The sequence below is a fragment of the Heloderma suspectum genome, chromosome 5 (assembly GCF_057233095.1).
Source record: "Heloderma suspectum isolate Gila_16-S chromosome 5, 16-S_ref, whole genome shotgun sequence".
Classification (NCBI taxonomy): domain Eukaryota; kingdom Metazoa; phylum Chordata; class Lepidosauria; order Squamata; family Helodermatidae; genus Heloderma; species Heloderma suspectum.
In genome coordinates, this window is record NC_139462.1 from 177,974,225 (window position 1) to 177,997,860 (window position 23,636).

Sequence of the window (23,636 nt, forward strand, 5' to 3'; positions counted from 1 at the left end):
GCATTCCTTTTAAAACATACTGTACCGGACAGAAATTCTCTGTCACCACCCACCCACCCCACATGAAGCAGCTTGCTTCACCTTGCTGTATGGCAAGGTCAACCTTGTGACTAACTTTAGCTCAACCAGGATCATAATGAACTATAAAAGATAACAGGTTTTAGCAGGTTTTCAACTATGTCAAGCCATATAATGAGGCAAACAGGTTAAAAGAGAAGGGTATCTTTTTATTACTCCCTAAAGCTAGTTTCTTCAATTGCAGCCTCTTACTTACTGATAGCATCTGCGTGCATTTCTTAAATTTCTCTGTTTTGTCAGCAATTTCCTTATTCTTTTCATGATCTTGCTCCTTTTCTGAAAACTCCAAAACTGTATCAGGTGAAATGGGGCTAACTGTATATATTGAAGAAAAAGATACTATTTTGTTGTTGTTGCTACTGAGTGGGGAAAATCAGTACAATGAACAGGCCCCAAGAACAAAACCAGTTATATATATATTTTCAAGTAGGAGTATCAAGAGACCTCATATTTACTTTTCTTCAATAAGGTGGCAGAAACATGCTCAGAACACACCACATTTTAGATGTAGAGAAATGAAATCTGTTTTTGCTGAGCTGCCCTATACAGAACAGGGGCTGGATGTCCATAGCAATAAAGTATTTAAACAGCCAGTATGTTAAGAACTGTAACTTTTACAAAGGAAGAACATTAATGTTCTTAATTTTTAGGAAAAAACCACTATAAATATTCTTTGCCAATGTCTAAAAACATCCATTCTAGCTAAACAAATTGGGAAAATATTCTTGCTGTCATCATAGTTTCAAAAATAAAACTACAGCTTAGTTCTGACCTCTGAACATCCATGTTACTTTACTCATTCATTATCCTACCAAATTAAAGGAAAAAGTAACATTTATATGAATGCATATTTCACAATAAATGATGCTGCTGATGACAATAATGATGGCATGGTCTAAGTCAAGGGTGGGCAACTTTTCGCCCTCCAGATGTTTTAACCTACAACTCCCATCATCCCTCATAATGCTGGCTAGGACTTATGGGAGTTGCGGGCCAAAACATTTAGGGGCCCTCAAGTTGCCCACCCCCGGTCTAAGTGTACATGATACAGCCACCTTATTGAAACTAAGATCTGATGTTGGTCAGTGCCTGGATGGGAGATATGCCATCTTGAGTTTCATGGTGGAAGAAAGGGGGTATATACATTCATTAAATCAGACTTTTTATATAAAAACAAACCCAAGGGCAGAGTAATCAAAAATTCCTTTCACCACCACTTGGAACTGGGAAAATGGAACTATATGGAAACCAAGTAAGTGTTGCCGTGTGGATGGGGAAGCCTTAGCATGCCAGATGTGGCCAAGCCCTGCAACACAGGGATGCTGGAAATTATCATTTTGTTAAGAGTGCTGACTAAAGCAAAACATGTAATGGCTAGACAGTTCCATGACTGATAAACTGTAATAGTTATACAGATGTTTGGTGAAACTATTTCTGTGCTAAGAAAAATCTGCTTGTATTGTTTAAAAGACTCCAAATTAGACACAAGCCCAGAGTTAAATCTTGCAAATACAGTGGATTGGTTCCAGAGGTTCCCTACCTCCGGAGGAAACTCCTTTGACTGGAAGAAGGGAACTTTTGGATCTAAGCCTATACAATGATGCCCACCGTTAGTTCAGGGCCTATTCATGTAATCAATCTGCCATTCAAGTTTCCCAATTGCTTGCACATAAAGCATTTCTGCATGTGCCTGCTTGAGAGCCCACACTGCCATTCCCCTTTGCAAAACAGCCCCTTGGAATGCTGTTTCAGAGGGTCTCCTGATCTTTGGGTGCAGCTTTTCCAGGGGGTTGCCACTGGACGGGAAAGGTAAGACCTACATGTGGCCCTTTGGATCCTCTCCTCCCTCTAGTACTTATAGATTTGGTCACAGTTTTAGTCTCCTAAGGCAGCATAGAAGTAGGTGATACCTGGGGATGTAGGCAACGTTTTATCTCCAGCCTCGACCATACGAATTTCACTTGAGCCATCTGTCAGATTCTGTTGATTCCCTGCAATTTTCTTTATGAAAAAAAGATTGTTTATTTATTTTAAATATTTCTTATCCACCCTTCACTGAAAGGATTCTAGGTGGTGTATCGAAGAGTGAATAAAGCTGATCAAACATATAAGTACAATATAATAAAAAGAAATAACCTTAACTAAATACAGCAACCAGTTAAGCAGAATAAAAACAGACTGAAACATAAAAACAGAGCAAAATTTCCTCTAAAATGCCTGGGCAAATAGGAAGATCTTAATATGGCATTGAAAAAATTGTAGTGTCAACCCTGCTCGAGCCTCTTTGGGGAGAGCAGAGTCGGGGCACCATTCACTGCAGAAAAGGCCCTCTCTTTTGTGAATACATAGCACACCTCTGCTAGAAGGGCCTCTACAGTAAACCTTAAGACACAGGTTGGATGGCAGGAGAAGAGGTACTGTACTCAAAGAAGATGCAATAATACTGTTGCTATCTTCTAAAAGGTTCTAATTATGCAAAATAAAAATAGCATTACAACCCAAAACCAAGGGTATTGCAGATATATATTCCAATAGCAGCTTAATTTTTCTTTTTCTGTAAAGTTACTGTAAATACAGGTGTGTTCCTGACATAAAACCTAGCACTGGAGACCAGAAGGATTTGTTAATTTTATTTTTGAAAATTACTGAATTAAAAAATATACATCTAACTGCAGCTGGATTTGTAAAATAAACCCTAATGCTTCTATACAAGAAAAACTAGATGGACTCATATCTATTTTATTCTAGCTATGGAAAGTCCATCAGGAAAAGATTAACTGCCTTACGGTACAATATAATGCATATCTACGTGAAATAAGTCAGGTCCACTGGGACGTACAGGCAGGTAAGTATTATAGGATTGAAAGCCTTGAATATTTTGACATCAGGAAGCAAGAAATGTGCCCTCCCAGACTAAAATATAGCTTCAGCTTCTTGAAAATTGTGGAACTTCTGTTAGCTTGCCCCTTTAGAGAGCTTTATGGTCAGAGACTAGTGCAGAAATTATTTATTTGATATCAAGCAGGCATTCCGTGTGCCAAATGCAAAAGGGACTGGTTATACGATGGTAGTCCAATTGGCAAGAATCTCCACAAAAAATTATATCCTGTGTTTGGCAAGAGGGAGTGAAAATCTTTTTTGGAAACAAGATGAAGTTATGTTATTTCCGGACTACACCAAAGAAGCTGCTGATAAAAGAAGGCAATTCATCAAGGCAAAAAATCTGGCAAAACAACTGAACTTACAGTATCACTTAAAATATCCTGCTACACTTTGCATTGTTTCTGAAGGGCAGATGAAGAAGTTCCTAAATCACAAAATGGCAGAGGCGTGGCTAAACGCAAAAACGTGTGAGATTTCTGTTCCAGCCCCATGAACTGGAATCTACAAACATGTTTTGTTAACTGGAGATGTTTAGTCTGAATTATTCAGGCTAGGCCACAGATAATTGCTTATACATATATCCGTCTGCTTTCTCTCATTTTTCTCTTTTTTAAAATCCTTTCTCTTTAAAATGGATATGACATACTGTACTTACATATACTGTTTGAGGGTGTATAGAAATGTGCATACTCATTTATATATCTAGTACAAAATATACTACTAATTGTTGTAAGGTTGTTTTTTAAACTTTATTATATAACATTATAAAATTTATTAGTGATTTGTTACTATTATTATTTATCCTTTTTAATCTCCTTCCTTTATCAGCAGCAGCAGCAGCAGCAGCAGCAGCAGCCTGGTTAGTAAGATTTTTGGCTGGTTAAATTGTTAAGCTTTACTATTATATGTTAACTGAAGGACAATATATGGTTACTGGAAATGAATTCTAGGCCTGCTGCCTTGCTATAAGACTGATGACATGATATGATTATCTATGCTGTACTGAATTGTAATATTGCCAATGTTACAGGTATAATTTTATAAGTAGAATGGGATTTGAAGCCCATGTGTATTGGAGTTTAAATTTAATCCTTAATAATTTTCTTTTCTTTTCTTCTCCTTTTTGTTATTGCTGTGTCCTCCTAAGAATATTGTATTGTTGGGAAACTGTAGCTACCGATTAGGTTGTTGGTACTGTTTATTTCATTTATAAAGACAAAAATAAAATAAAAAGTATTAAAAAAAGAGAGACTAGCACAGAGAAAAAACTAAGAGTCTCAGTCAAACCAGACATGACAACTGCATGTTAGCAAACATAATTCATTTTCAAAGTTTAAATAGCTGCAGTGGGAATTGTGGCACACAGGGAGGTGGTTAACCTTCTCTCATTCTTGGCAATAATCCCTTCCCTGAAGCTACTGGGATCTCCCCTCTTGGGCTAACAGCAGCTTTTAGAGAGGGGCAAGATTCATCAGGTCCTCCAGGGCAGGTAAAAATTCTTAGCCCCTCTTCCTTATGGTCTCACTCTTCCTGCAATGAATATTTTCTTCTGTATGTGCACATTTATTGCTTACATGTAATTAATGTCACATCAAGAGTGAGACACTCCTTAGGAAGCCCAGGAAATAACTAAGCAGCTCACAAGATGGGAGTACTTTCAGTAGATGGTTTGTTTGATCAATGAAATGGTATTCAGCCTTTTTTGGACTAGGTTGCACTCCTCTTTCAGAACTAATTCAGTGGCTTGGAGGTGCTGTTAGATCTAGCCTTAATTTAGATGCCCAAATGGCATCTGACACCCAAAGCACCTTTTACCAGTTCCACTATGTGTATCAGCTGCAGGCCCTCCTGGAGAGAGATAGCCTGGCCACTACTGTCCATCCTAAGTAACACCCAGACTAGACTATGGCAATGGGACCACTTTTGAAAACTTCCATTGCTGCTGTGGCTAGATTACTGACTGCTATCAAGTACAAGGATCCTCTCACCAGTGTTGGAACAGCCCTCTTGAACAATCTAAAAAGGTTAAAACCAGAAATTTGAAGACCTTTATGTTTTAGGTCGAAAGGTGTACTCACCATGCGAAGCCGATGGTAAGTAGGAAGAAGGCCTTTGCCTGAGTTTTTAACTGTAGTATCCATTTTATAAACTGAGAACTTTCACACAGAACAGTATATTTGGGATTTTTTTTTTACTACTTGATGCTGCTATTAGTTTTTTTCCTGCTGCTATTTGATTTGACTTCTGATATTGTAATCTTAAATGTAGTTTTATTAATATTTATTGTGTGTTGCTTTGGAAATTTAAAATACATATATAAATCTATGAAATGAAATTAATAGGAGAAGAACCTGGGACATTGTAGGCAGTGAGCAGACTGGAACAGTGAGCACACCAGTAACAAGCAACTGAGTGGGTCTGGCTGTCTTTCCAACCAGAAGGACAAAAGAGAAAAGAAATAAAAAGCCAGCCCAGTTTTCATCTCTCACACTGTGAAGAAAGGCAGGTCTAAACCATCCCCCAAAGGGTCAGTTCTGTTTCTGCTTGCTTGCCACCCATTTGCTTAGAAACCTATTTGGCAGTCTTCGTACTCAATTTTATAGTGATCGAGAGCCCTTTCCCCAACAAATTGCAAAAACTGAATATCGTTTAGAGTAATTGCTAGTAAAAAGATGGATATGGGGAGGGGGGGGACAACACTCCTAGCCTTCTGATAAATTTAAGCTCTGCCTTATGAACATAGGAATCAACCCAAGCCTGACCATTTTTCCTCACTGAATGAGAAGTTATTGTAACTATTCATTATGAACTGATTGCCACTTCTCTGCTAGTTAATGTGTTTAATGTTATTTCTCTGCTAAACACTTACTGTAATTCTCTGAAGTTAACAATTATACATTTAGTTTTATAGGTACTATTTGACACTTTAGTATGGAAACTGTCCAAGAGACCAGAATATGTTCAGGAAACCAGTAGACAATCATACACAACTCCTAGCATTCTGGATAAGGGTAATCAAGAAGTTGCAAATATGAATGGAGTAGATGCTGTACCTTGAAAAGTCGGTACATAATACATGCATAAGTCTAGTTTTTCAGTTGTGAATTTCCCTCTGCCCACTGTGCCTTAGCTGGAACTTTTGCCTTAAGACTAAATTTGCATGGCTTGATGCAGTAACATGTTCCATAAGCTACATTTTCCATTGTAAAATCCTCTATACCTCCCAAAGTAGTCAACTTGATTTTATACTATTATTGGGAGTGTGTATATGTTATATATTTATGAATGCTACTTACAGTCTGGTCAATAAGTTTATTGACTTGTTTTTGCAGCTTCTGACATTCTTTGAATTTTTCCTTGTAATGATCAGCAGCCATCTGCAGGCGGAGCTTTAAATCTTCAACTTCTCTGCGCAGCTCTTTCTCTACAACAGCTGAAGTCCCCTTTAAAAACAAAAAGAAAAAAATTAATCCCCAAAATAGTTTATTTTAAAAATCCTCAAGTGCTAACAAATGAAGACAACATGTATTTAAAAATAAAACAAAGGTAAGAAATTACTTTTTTGCTGGGTAAGAGGACAATTTTTCTCCTTTAAGGAAGTTTGCTTTGAAGTGAAATAAAGCTCCTGTCACTTTCACTTCTGCAAGGGTGGGGTGGGGAGACTGCAATTATGCGCTGTTCTTTCTTCTACAATGCTAAGCCAGCTTACTTGGACCGTCAGCTGTTTTCCAATCAGGCACTGACCAAATATATGCTCACATAGCTTCAACAATGCTACAGTATGAGGTGCTCTGAGACCATTTACCAGGCAAAGCAGCAAACCATATAACTCTTTGCTCAAAGTAATCTACCAGCAGGCAATGGGTTCCTTTACATACCACATAATAGATGAGAACTGCAATCGAGGTGTTGGACTGACCAATGAGTTGGACTGACCGAATAGGTTTTTTGTATAGTTGACTCAAAAGGCCACCTAACATTAACACCTATCATCTATGTCCTGTCTACCTTCCAGTTCTTTTGATCTGAACAGCATAAAGCATACAATTCAGTGGAAGGCAGATTATCCTATGCCTTTGGATAAGTGCAGGTTTTAAAGCCTATCTTCAGACTAATGGATTTTTTTTTTTAAGGAAATGTTTATGATTGTGTTTAAAGATCATAGGTGTTTATTCATAAATGAATAGACAATGTAAGCATAAGACTGCATGCTTGTGGCATAAAGCTACAAGCATAAAACTATCAATTTATTGTAATCTACTACAATAATAGTCTTAAAATTATCAAGCAGTATTATTTACTTCAGGGCTGCCAACTGTTTATCAGCCTCAATTAGGCTGCCTGAGTTAACCCTCAGGCAAGGTGGACACTACAACAAATTAGGACTTGCTGCTTAATTGGATCCCCATAATATATGCCACCTCATGTCTTAATGTTAGAACAAAGAGTATAAGGTATAATTTTTCAAGTTCTCCAAATTAAAAGTAACTAATTTGGGGACATATTTTTATTTTTTTTCAGGAGTTAAAAAGCTGCAGGCTACCCAAATGTGATTGAACGCTTGAATTATGGGCTGTCCACTCTATTTTATGTACTCATAGACTGCAGTGGAAATTTTCCAAAGATATGGGGACCTTTAAAGTTCCCAAAGTTCAGTCTAAAATATGTTTTCCATCCACTGTAATCCAGTTAACGTCTATTGGACTTTTGGGGAACAAATGGTTATATGGAATACGCTTCTACCCTATTCATCAAATGTGAATTAGTAATTATCCAAATATTTACTTTTATGTTATCTCTCACAGATTAATTATTAAACTTAAGAATAATTATTATGCATAATAACAACACAATCTCTTACCTGTTCATTATTCACAAGAGTGATTTTTTTAAGTTCGGCTAGAGCGTCAGTGAGTTGCTTCTTCACCTTCTCATTTTCTAATCGAGCACTGTGAAGATCTGCCATAGTTTTATCACGGACATTTACTGCATCACTAAGCTCTTTTGACATCAACAGAGCTTCCTGCCTACTAGCTTGAATCTGATCTTCAGCTTTCCGAAGCTGTTCCTTTAAAATGCCTGTCTCTTCCTGGAAAAATTAAAAAGCAGAACTTTAATACAACAAGATTTGTTACTCTGTCTCCCATTTTCTTTAAATAAAAAGGAAGTAGTATTTTCAAGATGCATATATTAGAAACACTTCTACCCTTTAAGATGGCCTAAAAGCCATTTTAAATAAAATACAATTCTGAAATACCCAGTTATTGACAGTGTAGCTATATGAACCCTGGAGGAATTCATTCTTCCTCCACACCAGGTAGTATAAAATTACTAATTGGGTGGAGATCTGCTATGAACTACTGCTGAAGTTACACTAACATGGTAATTTATAACATGGTAAGATGTAATCCTTACAAGGTGTCTCAAATAAAAAGAAAACATAAAATGCAGTAAAACTGAATCACAATAAACAAGACAGCTACACAAAAAACATTTAAACATAGGTGTTTTGGTTATGTGTTAACTTGCCTAACAAATAAAATGGCAACTCTTTCCAGTGACAGCAGATCTTAATACCTGGGCAGGTTCATATGGGTGTAGGCTATAGAGATGTAAAATTTCCAGAAATTCTGAGGCAATGGGAAAAAAATGTTTTGGTTTTTTCGGGCAAACTGGAAATTTTGGGGAAATTAACAAATAAGCAATACTTTTTTTTAAGCGCTCTTTACACATCTAACGTCACTTTGTTGCTTTAAGTCAGCCTTCTCCAACCAGGTGCCCTTGAGATATTTTAGACATCAGCTCCCATCACCCTCAGGCAGCATGGCCAATGGTCAGGAATGCTGGGCACTATAGTCCAAAACATCTGGAGGGCACCAGGTTGGGGACGGCTGCTTTAGGAACATAAAGCAGTCTTTCTGTTCCTAAAGTTACTTTATGCATGACTTAGTTTGCTCATAAAATTATTATATTTTAAAACTTTTAAAAGTAAACTCAGTAAATTTGTAATTATTGTCTGAATAGATCAGAACTACTTTAAATGAGTGCTACAGCATCAGAAACTCGGGACTCTGTAGAACAAAACTCAAGCTGTCAAGAATGCACAATGGTTACTCTACTCACATGTTGGGAAACTGAGCATAAATGTCTATCAGTAAAATATACTTTAGATCAATAATTTTAATAAGGAATGAAATAACTAAGTATGCTAGGAATCTTACAGAGAGGATTATAAAAATATGGCTTCATTATTTCCAGACATTTTACATCTCTAGTCTTTCTATAAAAGTGTTCTTACCACATAGTTTTTAGAAATCATTTTGGGGGGAGTAAAGGCTGTGTAATATATAAATAGTTTGTCTTAAATTCTAAAGGAAAATATTTCATAACCCAAAGCTGTTCAAATTTTCAGGAAAAAAAACCAAAAACAGTCCTCAGAAAAAAATGGGAGAAAACTGTTTTTCCTTATTTTCTAGATTTTTTTCCAGGCCTTCACATCTCTACGTAGGTAGCCCTTTAAGTAACCTAACCCCAAACCATTTGGGCCTTTATGGGACAAAATTAGCACTGTGAATTGGGCCCAGAAATGTACCAGCAACCAGTGCAACTGATACAGAATTGGTGTCACATGTTCCAGTCGCCCAGCCCCCATCAATATGTGGGTGGCTGCTTTCTGTACCAGCTGAAGTTTCCAGACCATCTTAAAGGTAAGCCCACATAGAGTTCATTACCCGAATGTAATTCGTGCATGGGTAACCAAGGCAAGATGCAATCTCTCTAGATAGGTTTGTATGTCAACAATGACCCTAAAAGTCACTCCTAGTCACCTACACTTCCACAGTTAGAGCTAAGGAGGAATCCCAAGCTACGAACATCGGAGTGCTAACCCATCCAAGAAGAGACTGATTAAAAATCCCAACTCTCAGTACCTGTGCCTTGTTTGGATTAAGTTTCAGCTTGCTTACTCTCAACCTACCCCCAAACAGCATACAGACATCTGTTCAGTAGTTCTTCAACCTCCCTGTGACTTGTAGATGGAAGACAGTGGTAGAGCTGGGTGTCATCCATATACTGAGAACACTGTAGCCCAAACCTCCAGGTGACTGCTCCCAGCAGTCTCAGATAGATGTTAAAGAGCGTGTGGGACAAGAAGAAACCTTGAGGTACCTCATAAACCAAAAGTTCATGGGGTAGAACAGAAATTCCCCAGCACCACTTTGACACAGATCCTCTAGGAAGGACTGGAGCCATGGGCAGCTTTTGATACAATCAGCAAGTGGTTCAAGAGAACCAGGGTTACAATTCCCCTACCCAGCTCTCAGTGTAAATCACCCACCAAAGCAATCAAGGCTGTTTCCATCCCCACACCAGGCTGGAATCTGGATTGCAACAGATCCAAATAATCAGTATCCTCCAAGACCACTTGGAGTTGAGAAGCCACCACTTTCTACAACATCTCTCCCCCGACCCTAAGCAGGTTAGATAACAGTTGTCACAGATTGAGTCCAAGTTTTATTTCTTTAGCCACAGTCACACAACTGCTTCCTTAAACACAGTGGGGACCCTCCTCTCCCCTATTAACCAGCTCTAAAAACCAGATACACAAGCCCGACCTGGCTGCTTTTATTACCCATGAAAGGAATAGATCTAGAGAACAAGTGGTAGGCCTCAAACATCCAAGCATCTAGTCTACATCCTCAGGTTGCACAAGCTGAAAAGTATCAGTTACATGACCAGACAGTGTCCTAGAGCCGCTCACCTCTAACTCTTAAAACCATGGCAACCAAGTCAGTGCAAATGTAAGAGATTTTATCCTAAAATAAAAATGGTTGTAGGACAGCTCCAGGCACTGTTGAATGAAACGGATTATCTAAATCCATTTCAATCGGACTTCAGGCCTGGTTTTGGAACGACCAAACTGCCTTGGTCGCCCTGTGGGATGACGTCTGCCGGGAGAGGGACAGGGAGAGTGTGACCCTGTTGATTCTTCTGGACCTCTCAGAGGCTTTCGATATCATCGACCATGGTATCCTTCTGGATAGGCTGACTGGGTTGGGAGTTGGAGGCACTGCACTACAGTGGTTCCGCTCCTACTTGGATGGCCGATTCCAGAAGGTGGTGCTGGGGGATTACTGCTCTGTGCCAGGGCAATTGTGCCATGGGGTTCCACAGGGCTCTATTTTATCCCCCATGCTGTTTAACATCTACATGAAACCGCTGGGGGAGGTTATCCGGAGGTGTGGGCTGAGGTGCCATCAATATGCGGATGACACCCAGCTCTACCTCTCTTTCTCATCAAACCCAGGCGAGGCAGTGGCTGTTCTGAATCAGTGTCTGGGCATGGTAATGGACTGGATGAGGGCCAATAAACTGAAACTCAATCCAGACAAGACGGAGGTACTGTTAGTGGGTGGTTCGTCTGCCCGGTTAGGTGATATTCAACCTGTTCTGGAGGGGGTTGCCCTCCCCCTAAAGGATCACGTTCGTAGTTTGGGGGTGCTCTTGGATCCAGGATGGTCACTTGAGGCACAGGTGAACTCAGTGGCACAGAGCACTTTTTATAGCTTAGGCTGGTATACCAACTACGCCCTTATCTGGACAGCGATAGCCTAGCTACAGTTATCCATGCTCTGATAACTTCTCGCCTGGATTACTGCAATGCATTATACGTGGGGCTGCCTTTGAAAACGGTCCAGAAACTTCAGCTGGTCCAAAATAGGGCACGAAGATTGTTAACAGGGACTGGCCAGTGAGCTCATATTATGCCCATACTTTTTCAGCTACACTGGCTACCACTGGACATTTCCGGGCCCAATTCAAAGTGCTGGTATTAACTTTTAAAGCCCTTAACGGCTTGGGGCCAGGTTATCTGAAGGATTGCCTCCTCCCATATGTGCCTGCCCGGACCTTAAGATCATCCTCAGCAGCCCTTCTCCGTGTGCCCCTGCCAAAGGAAGTGAGGCGGGTGGCTACTAGGAGGAGGGCTTTTTCTGCTGTGGTACCCTGGCTGTGGAATGAGCTCCCTAGTGAGGTTCACCTGGCACCTACATTGTATTTCTTTCGGCGCCAGGTGAAAACCTTTTTAGTTTCCCAGGCATTTTAGCATTTCAGCTTTCTAGACTTTTAGCTTTGCTGTTTTAAATCTGTATTTTAAATTCCTGCACTGCTGCTAGGTTTTATTGTGGTTGTATTATTATATTGTAGTTTTAATGTTTTATATATTTTAAATTGTTTTATTGTGTGCCGTGTCGTTTTAATCCTTGTGAACCGCCCAGAGAGCTTCGGCTATTGGGCAGTATAGAAATGAAATGAATGAATGAATGAATGAAATCTAAGGCAAACCACAGCAGGCTTCTGAAAACTCTGCACCTGGTTTATAGGTGTTGGCCAGCCTCCATTGTGGCATGACACAACAGATTCAGATCAGAGCTTGGGCCAAGAGTTAGCTGGCTAAGTCCAAGACACAGACATGCCTACTTTTAGTAGAAAAGACATGGATATAACACAATGCTATGCGGCATGGGCAGAGCTACAGACCCATATTTCTTGTCAATCCCTTACACAACCTTGCTGCCAGCCTTCCCAGTGATATCCCTGCGGCCCCTTTTCCTCCATTCATGCTCAGTAAAAAAAAACCTTAATATTCATGACTAGCAAAGTAATTTTGAATATATTGACCATATTAATTTCATGATCCTGCTATATGTATAAGGGAAAATACTATAAAGAAGGTGTTGAAGAAGACAATGTACACTTAAACTGTCCAACTTAACATTTAAAAACATAAAACATAACTTGAGATACCTGGAATATTCACAGCACCCAAATAAAGAAAAACTGAAGTAATTCAATCTTAAAAATCAAGATGTTAACCAAGTAGCTGCAATTACCTTGTTTGATGAAGTAAGCAAGAAAGCTCTCTTTAACTTTTCCTTTTCAGCCACACATAGTTGCAATCGGCCAATCTCCTCTTTATAATATGCTATCAGATTCTCTTTGTTTCCATCCAAATTCTTTAGCGTCTGAACCTCTGATGCTAGTTTGGTGTTCTCAATTTCTGTATTCTTCAAGTGTATCTGTAATAATACAAACCGATCACATTCTTACTCTTCACATTTAATCCAAACAGGCCCCCAAAGAGAAATGGGGGCGGGGGAGAATCTTACGTAGTTACTATGCATAAAACACCAGAGTTCCTATATTTACATTTCCTAGGTGCATATTTCATAATAAACCTGCTAAAAAAAGACCTTCTTGATTTTTAAAAATTCACGTAAAAAGGTAATAAACAAAAGGGACTTTCTTGGGTTGCATCCAATGGTGTCCTTCAGTGGAACACTGCTGGCAGACCAGATTTTCCTTCCCAACTGCAGTTCCAGAAGTCATGCAGGAGAACCGAAGCTACCATTGAGCAAGCAGAATTCCATTATGGTTATGTAGCCCTCCGCCCACATGTAAGAAAAGTTCAGCTACATAACTGTATGAATGCTTGGTCAATTCCTAGGCATCTGTAAGTGCACATGTGTTGAAACTAAACTGAAAAATAATGCATCAGTTTCTAACCAGTTGCCCTAAGCAGGTCCTACATAGCTGTTCACTCACAGAAGGAGCATCACTTCTGATTGAAGACTTGCACTGTTTGCAAAAGACATAACTATCACCTTTTCAAATATCTTCTTTAAAAAGTATCAGATCAGAATGACTTCATTCCAGATATTCTTCCAGACATATGCATACTTGAAGAGACCTTAATGAAAACATCTAATCAAACCAATAGAGAGAGGAAATCCCAGATTGTGTTATCTATAACCAAATCCTAAAAATCTAATTCTCTCCATCTTGGAATAATGCTGCTTATACTTAGAAAGTGGGTTTTTTCACAACCATCAAAATAGAGCACTTCACATAACAGCACTATTTGCAGATTAAGGGTGAGTAACCTGTGCCCTTCCAGATGCATTTGGGCTCCAACAACTCCCAACAGCCTCAGAAAGCATGGTCAATTGCCACATATGATGGGAGTTGTGGCCCAACAACATCAGGTTTCTGACCACAGGCTTCTCACCCTATTCTAGACTAACATGAGGTAGAGGAGAAAATAGAAGAATCAACTATGTTTCCCACCATGTCTAAAGATTTCTGTTTTGCTCCTTGCACAACTTAATGATGCACATACATATGACAAAACTTTGAGCACAATCACCATAGTGTTCCAAGACTCGTAGCTGCTGCGGCCACCACCATTACAAAAGGCAGGAATGTTCGAAGCTCAGGGAGACTTTAATTAAGGTTGTAGTCTTCTAATGTTTAGTATTTATGAGCTATGATGTTTAGTAATTAGGGAGGACAGGAAGGACTGCTACCAACTATTCTTCAAATGACGCTGCTTCTCCAGACACTCCATGATTTGGTCAGACAAAAAGGTGGAAAATAGATATCCCCAAGATTTTCCTTCTGCACCAGAAAAAGTATATGCTTTGGAATATAGACCAGAGAGGACATTTCCAGGGAATAAAATAAAGAGGGGTAGCCCTAAATGTGTTTTGAGATTGAGCAGAAAACATAGGGACTTCAGAGCTGGTGGGCATCTTTGCACATCACACTAAGCCACCCTGTGAATAAGCCAAAGTGGGCTGTTTGTTTGTGGAACAACCCATGGTACACCTGACAGATGATCGGGTTTGCCATGGCTTGGTCTCCCCTCCTTCCCCCTTAGTCCTCCAGCATGCTACCCAGGGGACTTTGTGGCAAAACCTGTCTTGTCTCTTCCTCCCCACTCCGATCACTACACCCTTTCATTCCCTGGCTTTTTTTTGGTGCCTCAAAAATGCATAATTGGGGCCACTCCAATCACTACCTCTTTTCGTTCACTGGCTTTTAAAAATTATTTTTCGGTGCTTCCAAAATGTGCAGTTAGGGTTGCAACTTTTTCTTTTATTAAAAAAACTTGTCCGTCTTTCACAAGTGCAATTGCACGGCTGATATGTGTAGTCTTGCCTGGTCAATTTCCTTGTATGTGTCAGCTGTCAAAGGGAGCAGGGAGGTGGAGTAGGTAACATACAAGGAAATCGACAAGATGAAGTTGCATATAGGCTAATTTGCATACAGTTGTGAAGGACGAGGGGAGAAATAATTCTAAGGGAAAGGAAGGACCCCCTGCCACAATTCAGAAGCACCAAAAATGGGGGTGAAAAGTCAAAGGAGTAAGTGCATCAAAGGGGGAGGGGGATATTAGCAATGGCATCATCTTGATTTGGAGTGTTGGACTGACACTTCTCAGTGCCCCCCACTTTTTCAGCACTTCACCAAGTCTCCAGCTACTCTGGGAAGGGGAGATATTAACTCCTCCTGCTTTTCACGGCTCCTTTCTGGAGCACTTACTGCTGCAGTTACTGCAGTTACTTGACAGTTTTGAAAAAAATGCAGAAATGTACACAAATTTAATGGCTGGAAAGTAAATGGAGACAAAATTCACTCAAATTTAAGGGCTGGGAAGTAAACGGAAAGGGAATTTGCACAGTTGCAGTAACAGAGTAGCTACTGCAGGTGCGCAAATTTCCCTTCAATTTGCTTCCTTAAATTTGCACAAATCTCACCTCCATTTACTGCCCAGACATTAAATTTGCATATGTTTCCCTTCTATTTACTTCCCAGGCCGAAAAAACACGCATATATTCCTAATAGCTTCTTTAAAAAAAACCTTTAAGCCGGTGGCAGAACAGGATGGAGCAAATGGGATGCCAGCACCAGCAGTACCTACACCCCACCCCAAGGGGCCCCATTCACTCCATCCCATGCAGCTGCCTTCTCAGGGTTCTTTTTTTAAACTATCAGGGAACTGAAGCTTTAAGAGCTAGGAAAAGGAGCCCTGAAAACTGGGGGGGTGGGAGTTAATATCTCCCTTTTCTGGAGTAGCTGGATACTTAGGAAAGTGTTGAAAAGGTGGGAGACACTGAGAAGCCTCCAACACTTAAAGGATCACATCGCCAAGGGGAATATTGTCCCTACTTTTGGTGCACTTACTCCTTTGGCATTTCCCCTCCATTTTCAGTGCTTCTGAAATGCAGCACTGAGTCCCTCCTTTCCTTTAGTATTATTTCTCCCCTGCTCCTTTGCAACTGTATGCAAATCAGCCTATATGCAACCTTGTCTCGTTAATTTATTTATTTACAGTTTTTATATACCGCTCCACATCTAGAACAGATTTTGGAACGGTGAACAAGAGATAAAATAGTAAAAGGATAAAAAAATTAGAACACCATATTAAAATTATGCTATTTTTAAAAAACAGAATGCCGGTAAAAACTGTGACTGATCAATTAAGGAATGCCTCCTGGAACAGTGCTGTTTTCAGGAGGCACCAAAAACAGCACAGTGTTGGTGCCTGCCTGACCTCCAGGGGCAGGGAACTCCAAAAAAAGGGGGCTGCCTCCACAATGAAAGCTCTTCTGGTGGACTCCAGTCAGGCCATAGGTCCACATGGAACTACCAGGAGCATGCCCCCCGATGACCTCAGTGACTGGGCAGGTTGGTAAGGGAGAAAGCACTCTCTCAGGTATCCTGATCCCAAGTTGTTCAGGGCTTTGTACACTAATACTAAAACCTTAAACCTGGCCTGGTAGCAAATAGGCAGCCAGTGCAGTTCCCTCAGCAAAGGAGTTACATGCTGAAAAGGGACAGCAATTTCCTCCTATGTTATTTACTCTACTTTGCTGCTCCCTCTGACAGCTGAAACATACAAGGAAATTGACCAGAAGAGACCCCATGTGACCGCTGTAAGTGTGCACTTGTGGACTTGTGAAAGTCCGACAAATAAAATAAAATAAAATAAAGACGAAGAACGAGTGATGGTCCTTACAAAGTGCCATTTTGGCATCAGTGGAATGATAGTCACTTGTGAGATCAAAGAAAGTAAGTGGCACAGACTTCTTTGCTGCTGTCGCTGAGCAGCTCTGTAACCAATTGCCACAAGCCACGATAAATTGGTCTCCCAGGTTTGGATGACATGAGAGCCCATTGTGGGCAAGAACCCTACAACACGTCAGGGGTTCTTGGCATGTCTTGTTCCCAAATAATAAGCCACCCTGCGGAAAACACTCCAGGTTTGGACAGCATAACAGCCCACCATGGCTGGCTGCCTATGATGGGATGTCATGTTATGTGAACCCAGTCAGTGTCTGATTAAGGCACAGGATGGAACATAAGGCTAAAACAAGATAAAGTACTTGAGAAATTGTTGCTGTTACTAGCCCCTTATCTTCAGTTTTCTACTAAGGGTCTATTGGGGTGGTATATACACAGTTTCACCATCAGGTTAGCACACCAGAAATGCTTAAGTGTTAAATACATGGCAAAAGCCAATCAAAAAAGGTAATTTTCTCTACAGTTATTATTCTCTACAGCACATTTGTTTTACTTTCTTCCTGTCTTAAATTATATTAATTCTAATTCTCAACTATCTATTAAATAGGTTGAAAAGTTACCTTGTAAAGCTCCTTTTCATCCTTCTCTGTCTTCAGTTGGCATTCAAGTTGTTCCTTTTCAAGGACTACTTTCTTGAGCTTGTCTTTCAAGCTATGGAAAAAATAAAAAACTTCAAATATTTGTTTTGTTTAGATTTCAGTGTAAAATAAAGTATTACATCAGACACATACCTATCTAACTCTGTTTCTTTTGCAATAGCTTTCTGTGTAACCGTCATGATGTCTTCTTCAAGCTGGAGAACTCTGGAAGTAGCCTCATCACATTTTTTCTTGAGTTCTTTGTTTTCAGTTTTAAAGGTTTCTGCAGTTTTAAAGTTATCCTTATAAAAAAGAAAACGTGTCACAAAGTACACTTTATAGATGCATGCATTTACAAACGATAATATACTTTGCCAGCTCTACAGCAAAAATTTCCCAATTTTGCCATGTGGAAGGAAATTAGAAAGAAAAATAACCCAGTAGGACACCCTGCCATGGTTATAACCCCTGTCCAAACCAAGGACAGTATCTGTGTATATCCTCATGTCTCCAATGCAAGACTTGTATTTGCCATGCTCATGCTTTTGCACCAGAAGGTTGGGATATAAATATTTTAATAAAATAAATACTTGCGAGAAAGATGGATCATGTACATGTCTATGCTAAGAATGGAGAAGTGCTAAGAGAATATGGAATCATAGTTTATATTTGCTCAAATCCAGGCTACTTAATTACAGAAAACGTAAGAATAAAAGCCGGTTCTACTTAGGGATGGCGGAGAATTTCTCCACGAATCTCAGGGAGGCCGAATGCCAACGCATTTGGCCGCCCGAAATTGGTGGTGAAATTCTCCGCCGGCCCCCTGCCCCCCCCCCCAGGATGGGACTTACCTTGTGCGAATGTCCTTCTCGGCGGCGGGTCCCAGTGGCGGTTCAGCGGGGGCGGCCAGTCTTCTGACCGGCTGCCGCCGCCATTGCAAAATAAAAAAGGAAAATAAAAAAAAACAACAACACACCCATGATAGGCTACGTAATGATTTACATAGCCTATCACGGCTAGATTTCCAAAGTCAGCCGTGATAGGCTACGTAAATCGTCTCGTAGCCTATCACGGTGACTTTGGGGGGGAAAAAAGCACGTAAGCAAATGGCGGCGCCCATGGGGCGCCACAATTTGCGTTCCTTAGTTTGACACGTCTAGTCTACGTAAAGATTTACGTAGACTACGGCGAAAATAAGGGCAACGCAAATAGCCCTTGGTCGCTGCCATTTGCGTACGCGCTTTTTTTTTTTCAAAGTCACCGTGATAGGCTACGTGACGATTTACATAGCCTATCACGGCTGACTTTGGAAATCTAGCCGTGATAGGCTATGTAAATCGTTACGTAGCCTATCACGGGTGTGTGTTTGTTTGTTTTTTACTTTACTTTTTTTTTCGCGGCCGGGTAGACGGGGCACTCCTCCCCAGCCTGAATTTCGGCAGCGAGGGATGGGGCGCCTCCCCCCTGGCCTGAATTTCGGCCAGGCGAGGCGGTGCGCCTCCCCCCCCTCGCCTGAAGTTCAGGGGGAGAACCGAAGCGCCTCGCCCCCACCGCAAAGCAAGCTGCGGGACCAGGTAAGTCCCTTCCGTCCATCCCTAGTTCTACCAAGCTTCTAAAAACTATATTTGGGAGATAATTATAAAAAATTGTTTTCCACCACTATAGACAAGGACAAAATGCTTTAGTCTTGCAATCAAGTCTCCTTTCTCTTTCTCAAGTTAAAAAATATAGACAATCTCTCCTATCTTCATGTTGGAAAGAGATGTGTAAATGAAACCAATATGTTTTAAGTGGTAAAAAAAAGTGGAGGATAATGACTCCCATCCCCTAACTAGATACTTGAAATGTTTTCTTGTAATCATAGCTAGTGTTAAAGACGACGGAACTACCTTAAAATTAACAGTGGGCCAAAATGGCCACCCCCAATTTGCCACCCCATTCAGAATAAGAGATTTAGGGTCATCTATTTTAGTTTCCTTGGCTTCTAGTTTGACTCTCAAAACAACCACAAAATGGTTTCAAGGAGAGGGAGGCTTATAATTTTGGTGTGCTGGGGGGGGTTACCTTTCTCCCTCCTTTTTGCTTTTAAATCTTCTTTCTTCTTACAGTTTTTTAAACCGCTGGCACAGCAGCAGCAAAGCCCCAACTACTTTTGCGAGAGGTGCTCCAGGAAGGAAGAATGGCAGTTGAAGCTCTGCTGATATCAGGCCAACGGCAAAGCTGGCAGCTTTAAAAAAAATTGTAAAAAAGATACCACCCCAAAGTCAACTGAATCCCCAACTCAAAATAAAGAGAGCCTAACTCTACTTCTAATATGGGAATGAAATGTCATATTTTGTCACTGTTTCCAAAAGCACCACAAGCAAATATAATTAAATACTGTTCTTAACAGCAAAGAGGGCAAGCAAAATAAGTAGTGCTTTATATAGGTTTAGGCAACTTGCAGGCCAATGCTATTCTCTGCTGTCAACTAGTCTGACACAGACAGTACTCTTGCATGATCATTTAAATATTTTAAAAATTCGCCACAAAAGGCTAATACTGTCAGTAGCAGATAAAACTCTCATATGCATGTTTTTCTGTTTTGAAAAAATGGTAAAATTTTGTTAAGGAAACTAGCTGCAGTGTTTTACATAAGTCTAAACAGCTTCTGCAACTACCCAAAGTTCTCCCAATCATTTTCTGATCAAAGAGACTCTGCAGCTAAGAAAAAGGAAATAATCAACTATACAAGACTATGATTTTAAAATATCTGCTGTAGAAAAAGATGCATGAAACCAATAAATCTGCCAGCACTCCACTTTATGTTAGTATTAATTCATACTGAATTTTCCAAGTGCATATGGGAATCAAAGAACAGACACGTTAAAACAGATTTACTATATTTACGCCAAAATTGTACATGAGCACTAAGAGTAGTCACCAATGTAATATTTATGTCTAACCCTGGATGCTAGTATTGTTTTGTCCTGAGGAGACAAATTATTACATAAGGCTGCAAATGGTACGCTCTCTGCCTGTGCACTGCAGTGTGTGCAATACCATAATACAGTATATCATTTGTGTTTAATATAACCTCACACTAAGTGAGACAATGAAAACATCTGAGAACTGACTGGCTTGTTCCTAATACAGATATAGTGGACCTATGATAAAACAGAATTGATGTTGTAATATGATAGAATAAGAATGAACCTTCTGAGTATAAAAAAAGAAAAGACACAAGTATATGCAACTGTCACTCTTTGGAAGAAGGAAGGAGCTCTCACACTGGTGCAGCTTATCCACATTTGGCAGCAGTTAGCAATACCTTACCACTCTTCCCTCTATTGGCAGCTGCTTTTTTCTGAGATGACAGGTAGCGGATACACGACCCATTTGCCTGTGCAGGGAAGGGCAGGTGCCACAAGAGAGAATGCTCCCAACATCATTAGAAGATTTTGCATGAAGACCAAACTTTAAACTGGCTTTGAAGAGGCAAAATGCTGTAAGTTTTTATCAACTATAGAACTAACCTTTTGCTGTGCTTCAAGCTGATCGCTTCTTTCCTTTTCATGGTCAAGTTCTTTTTCCAGTCTTTCAACTTGATCTCTGAGTTGTAGTGTTTCTTTTTCAAGAGAAGCAGTTACCTTTAATAGTTCTTCTTTTTCCTTCAAGGTTTTTTCAATTTTGAACTACAAGACACCAAAGCTAAACTTACATGGTCGTATTACCCCAATACTACCACCACATTACAAGTTCTGCATGATTTCTCTCCTTCCTCAAGTGGATGAAAACCAGAAAGGAGAACAGCTAGAATATGTATTTATTTTATCTGGTCACCTATATTACTACCCAACATTTCCAAATTCACACCTACAGTTTTACTTCAGATTAAGAGTGAGCACAGATGACTAACTAGAACTATAGGAACTGTCTAACCACGTGTTCACAAAACTTTCTTCACATTGCTCAAATAAAAGAAACCAATAGTACTGTAAAAAGGATAATCATGGGATCCTTCAGGGACAGAGTTGTCAATAAATAAAGGAAAACTTGGTATTGTTCAGTACAGGAACACTAACAGATTTCAGATAATTTCATTAAAAACTGAGCAAGCTTTCCCTGTCTTATAGTTTTCTTATAGTCTCACTTTCACCGCAAACTGGCATAGCTAAAAGACATAGCTGAATTGTTCCTCCCACAAGTTCTTCCTGGTAACCTTGAAAACACACAATACCTTACTACCATGGATACTAAGCTCTCCCACTGAGTAATGAGGCAGCAGAGACTCGCTGTGCAATCCACAAATTCTTCATTCAGCTAATAGCACCTGTTCACCTCTGCAGCCACTATAAAAACTTAGAGCTGTCCTCTAGATATAATTTGCAAGGTAAATCTTTTGTTAAGAGAGCTACTAGAAAGCAAGTTAGTTGTCTTTTCAACTCTGGTCAGGTTGCTCAGCTGGCTTTTTCTGAGCACCTGCTTTCAGGGAGGATCCTCCCAACCCAACTTCTGACAGGCAGCCAATCTGGTGTGACGCCTCCCACCTCCTCCTCTCAACTCCGCCCACTTAACTTGGGGGCCAGTTCTGGCATCTGTCAATCCTGAAGATCTCTCTCCCTCAGACAGCATCTGGGTTCCCATGGGGAGGGGGGAAGATGGTCTCTGAGACTGGCCCTCCTCCTTGATAAGCCCCTGAGAAGGTTCCTTGCTGACTCCTGAGGTGTCTTGGGAAATTTCCTCACCCACACCCTGTCTCTGCTGGGCTTCTTCTAACTCCATCTCCGAATCTGAATCGGAGTCCAAAACCAAAACAGAGGGCCTGGGCTCAATCCTGAAACTTACATCCTCACAGAACCTATGAGGTGGTTTTTAGACTGCTAATTTAAAGCCAAACAGTTCATATGTAAAAAATGTATATAAACGTGTGTGCACACACATACAGCCCATGGACAATGTAGCAAAGATCTGTTAACCCAAGCTTTCTGTAACCTCCCAATCACAATCAGGTCCTATCTGTCTCACATGTACTAGGCGACAGTAAATATCTCCCTTTAAGTTTTGTTTAGAAGTCAGTGATCTGGTTCGCATGTCACAATGCAATTTCTGGGCTGTTTAACCCAGGAATTGCCAAGGACAAATGAAGTGATTAGTGTGCTACCTCCCGCATGCTCATCATTTCCACTTTCAATTAACAACCCAAGAATGCCCTGTTCCTGGGTTGTTCTGTGATGTGCAAACCTGGAAACTCTGGGTTGTTTAGCAGTTAAACAACCCAAGAGTTAAGCTAAAAATTGCCCACAGTTTATTGTTGGGTTAACTCTGTGTTGCTTAACTCATTAACAACCAAGGGTTTCTGAGTTCACATGTCACAAAACAACCTAGGAATGGGCCATTCATGGGTTGTTAACTGAAAGAAGAAAGGAGAAGCTTGCTCTTGCTTTTCTCATCTCTCACAATTCCTAGGTTAAACAACCCAAAAAGTGTAGGGTGATGTGCGAACCAGGTCTGTGCACCAAGGTAGCTGGAAGCTGGTGCTAGAATACAGGCATTTTTACAGAATGTCCTTCTCCTCGAAAATTCCACATTACACACTTAAACTCTAAAATCACAAAAATTCAACTTCACAGTCTGAATAGAGTTTGCCAATTCAAACCTCGAGAAGTCCAGCCTTTGTAGTTACCACCAACATATCGGAATTTCCTTCATCTTCCATTGTTAACAATTCTTCAACAGGAGAAGATGTTCGAAACTGAAAAGGGGTGCTTGCTCCACGGATCTCACCCTTATGGGTCACATAACAGAACTGGTAAAATTCACCATCATCATTTGGAAGATAATATCCTGATGAAAAACAATTTAAAAAACGCATTTATTTTTCATATGAACATATTTATTACAATCATCACTGCAGCTCAAGGATACTTAGTTCAATTATGCAACAGAACAAGAAAAAGCATGAACTGCATTACGGTGTTTTATCGTCCAGTATCTGAGAGGCAAGGCTCAATGCTTCTCAATACAAAAGAGTAGTGAGTTATTATGTCATATTTTATACCTGATATTACAATAAATTGTGTTTTTATTATGGTTTTAAATTTTATATAGACACTCATTCTGTAGACTCATCCAGTAAACTCATCCAGGCATGATGTTACACACCTTGTCACAAAAGGAAAAACAGGAGTAGTG

At 40.1% G+C, this 23,636-nt stretch overlaps 1 protein-coding gene across 8 annotated transcripts in view; it reads right to left on the bottom strand.

The window, feature by feature from the left end:
• Positions 1-23,636, bottom strand: part of TAX1BP1 (Tax1 binding protein 1) — a 62,373-nt gene that overhangs the window by 15,782 nt on the left and 22,955 nt on the right. For 4 of the 8 annotated variants that reach the window (XM_084858491.1, XM_084858489.1, XM_084858488.1 and 1 more), the window contains exons 4-12: positions 23,101-23,288; positions 20,978-21,136; positions 17,616-17,764; positions 17,445-17,535; positions 12,852-13,037; positions 7,823-8,050; positions 6,258-6,404; positions 1,989-2,079; positions 275-393 (exon numbers count right to left, since the gene is read on the bottom strand). In XM_084858491.1, the coding sequence (XP_084714617.1) occupies positions 275-393; positions 1,989-2,079; positions 6,258-6,404; positions 7,823-8,050; positions 12,852-13,037; positions 17,445-17,535; positions 17,616-17,764; positions 20,978-21,136; positions 23,101-23,288 (1,358 nt within the window). The remainder of the gene's footprint in view (positions 1-274; positions 394-1,988; positions 2,080-6,257; positions 6,405-7,822; positions 8,051-12,851; positions 13,038-17,444; positions 17,536-17,615; positions 17,765-20,977; positions 21,137-23,100; positions 23,289-23,636) is intronic. The other 4 variants (XM_084858495.1, XM_084858494.1, XM_084858493.1 and 1 more) reach the window with 1 other exon arrangement.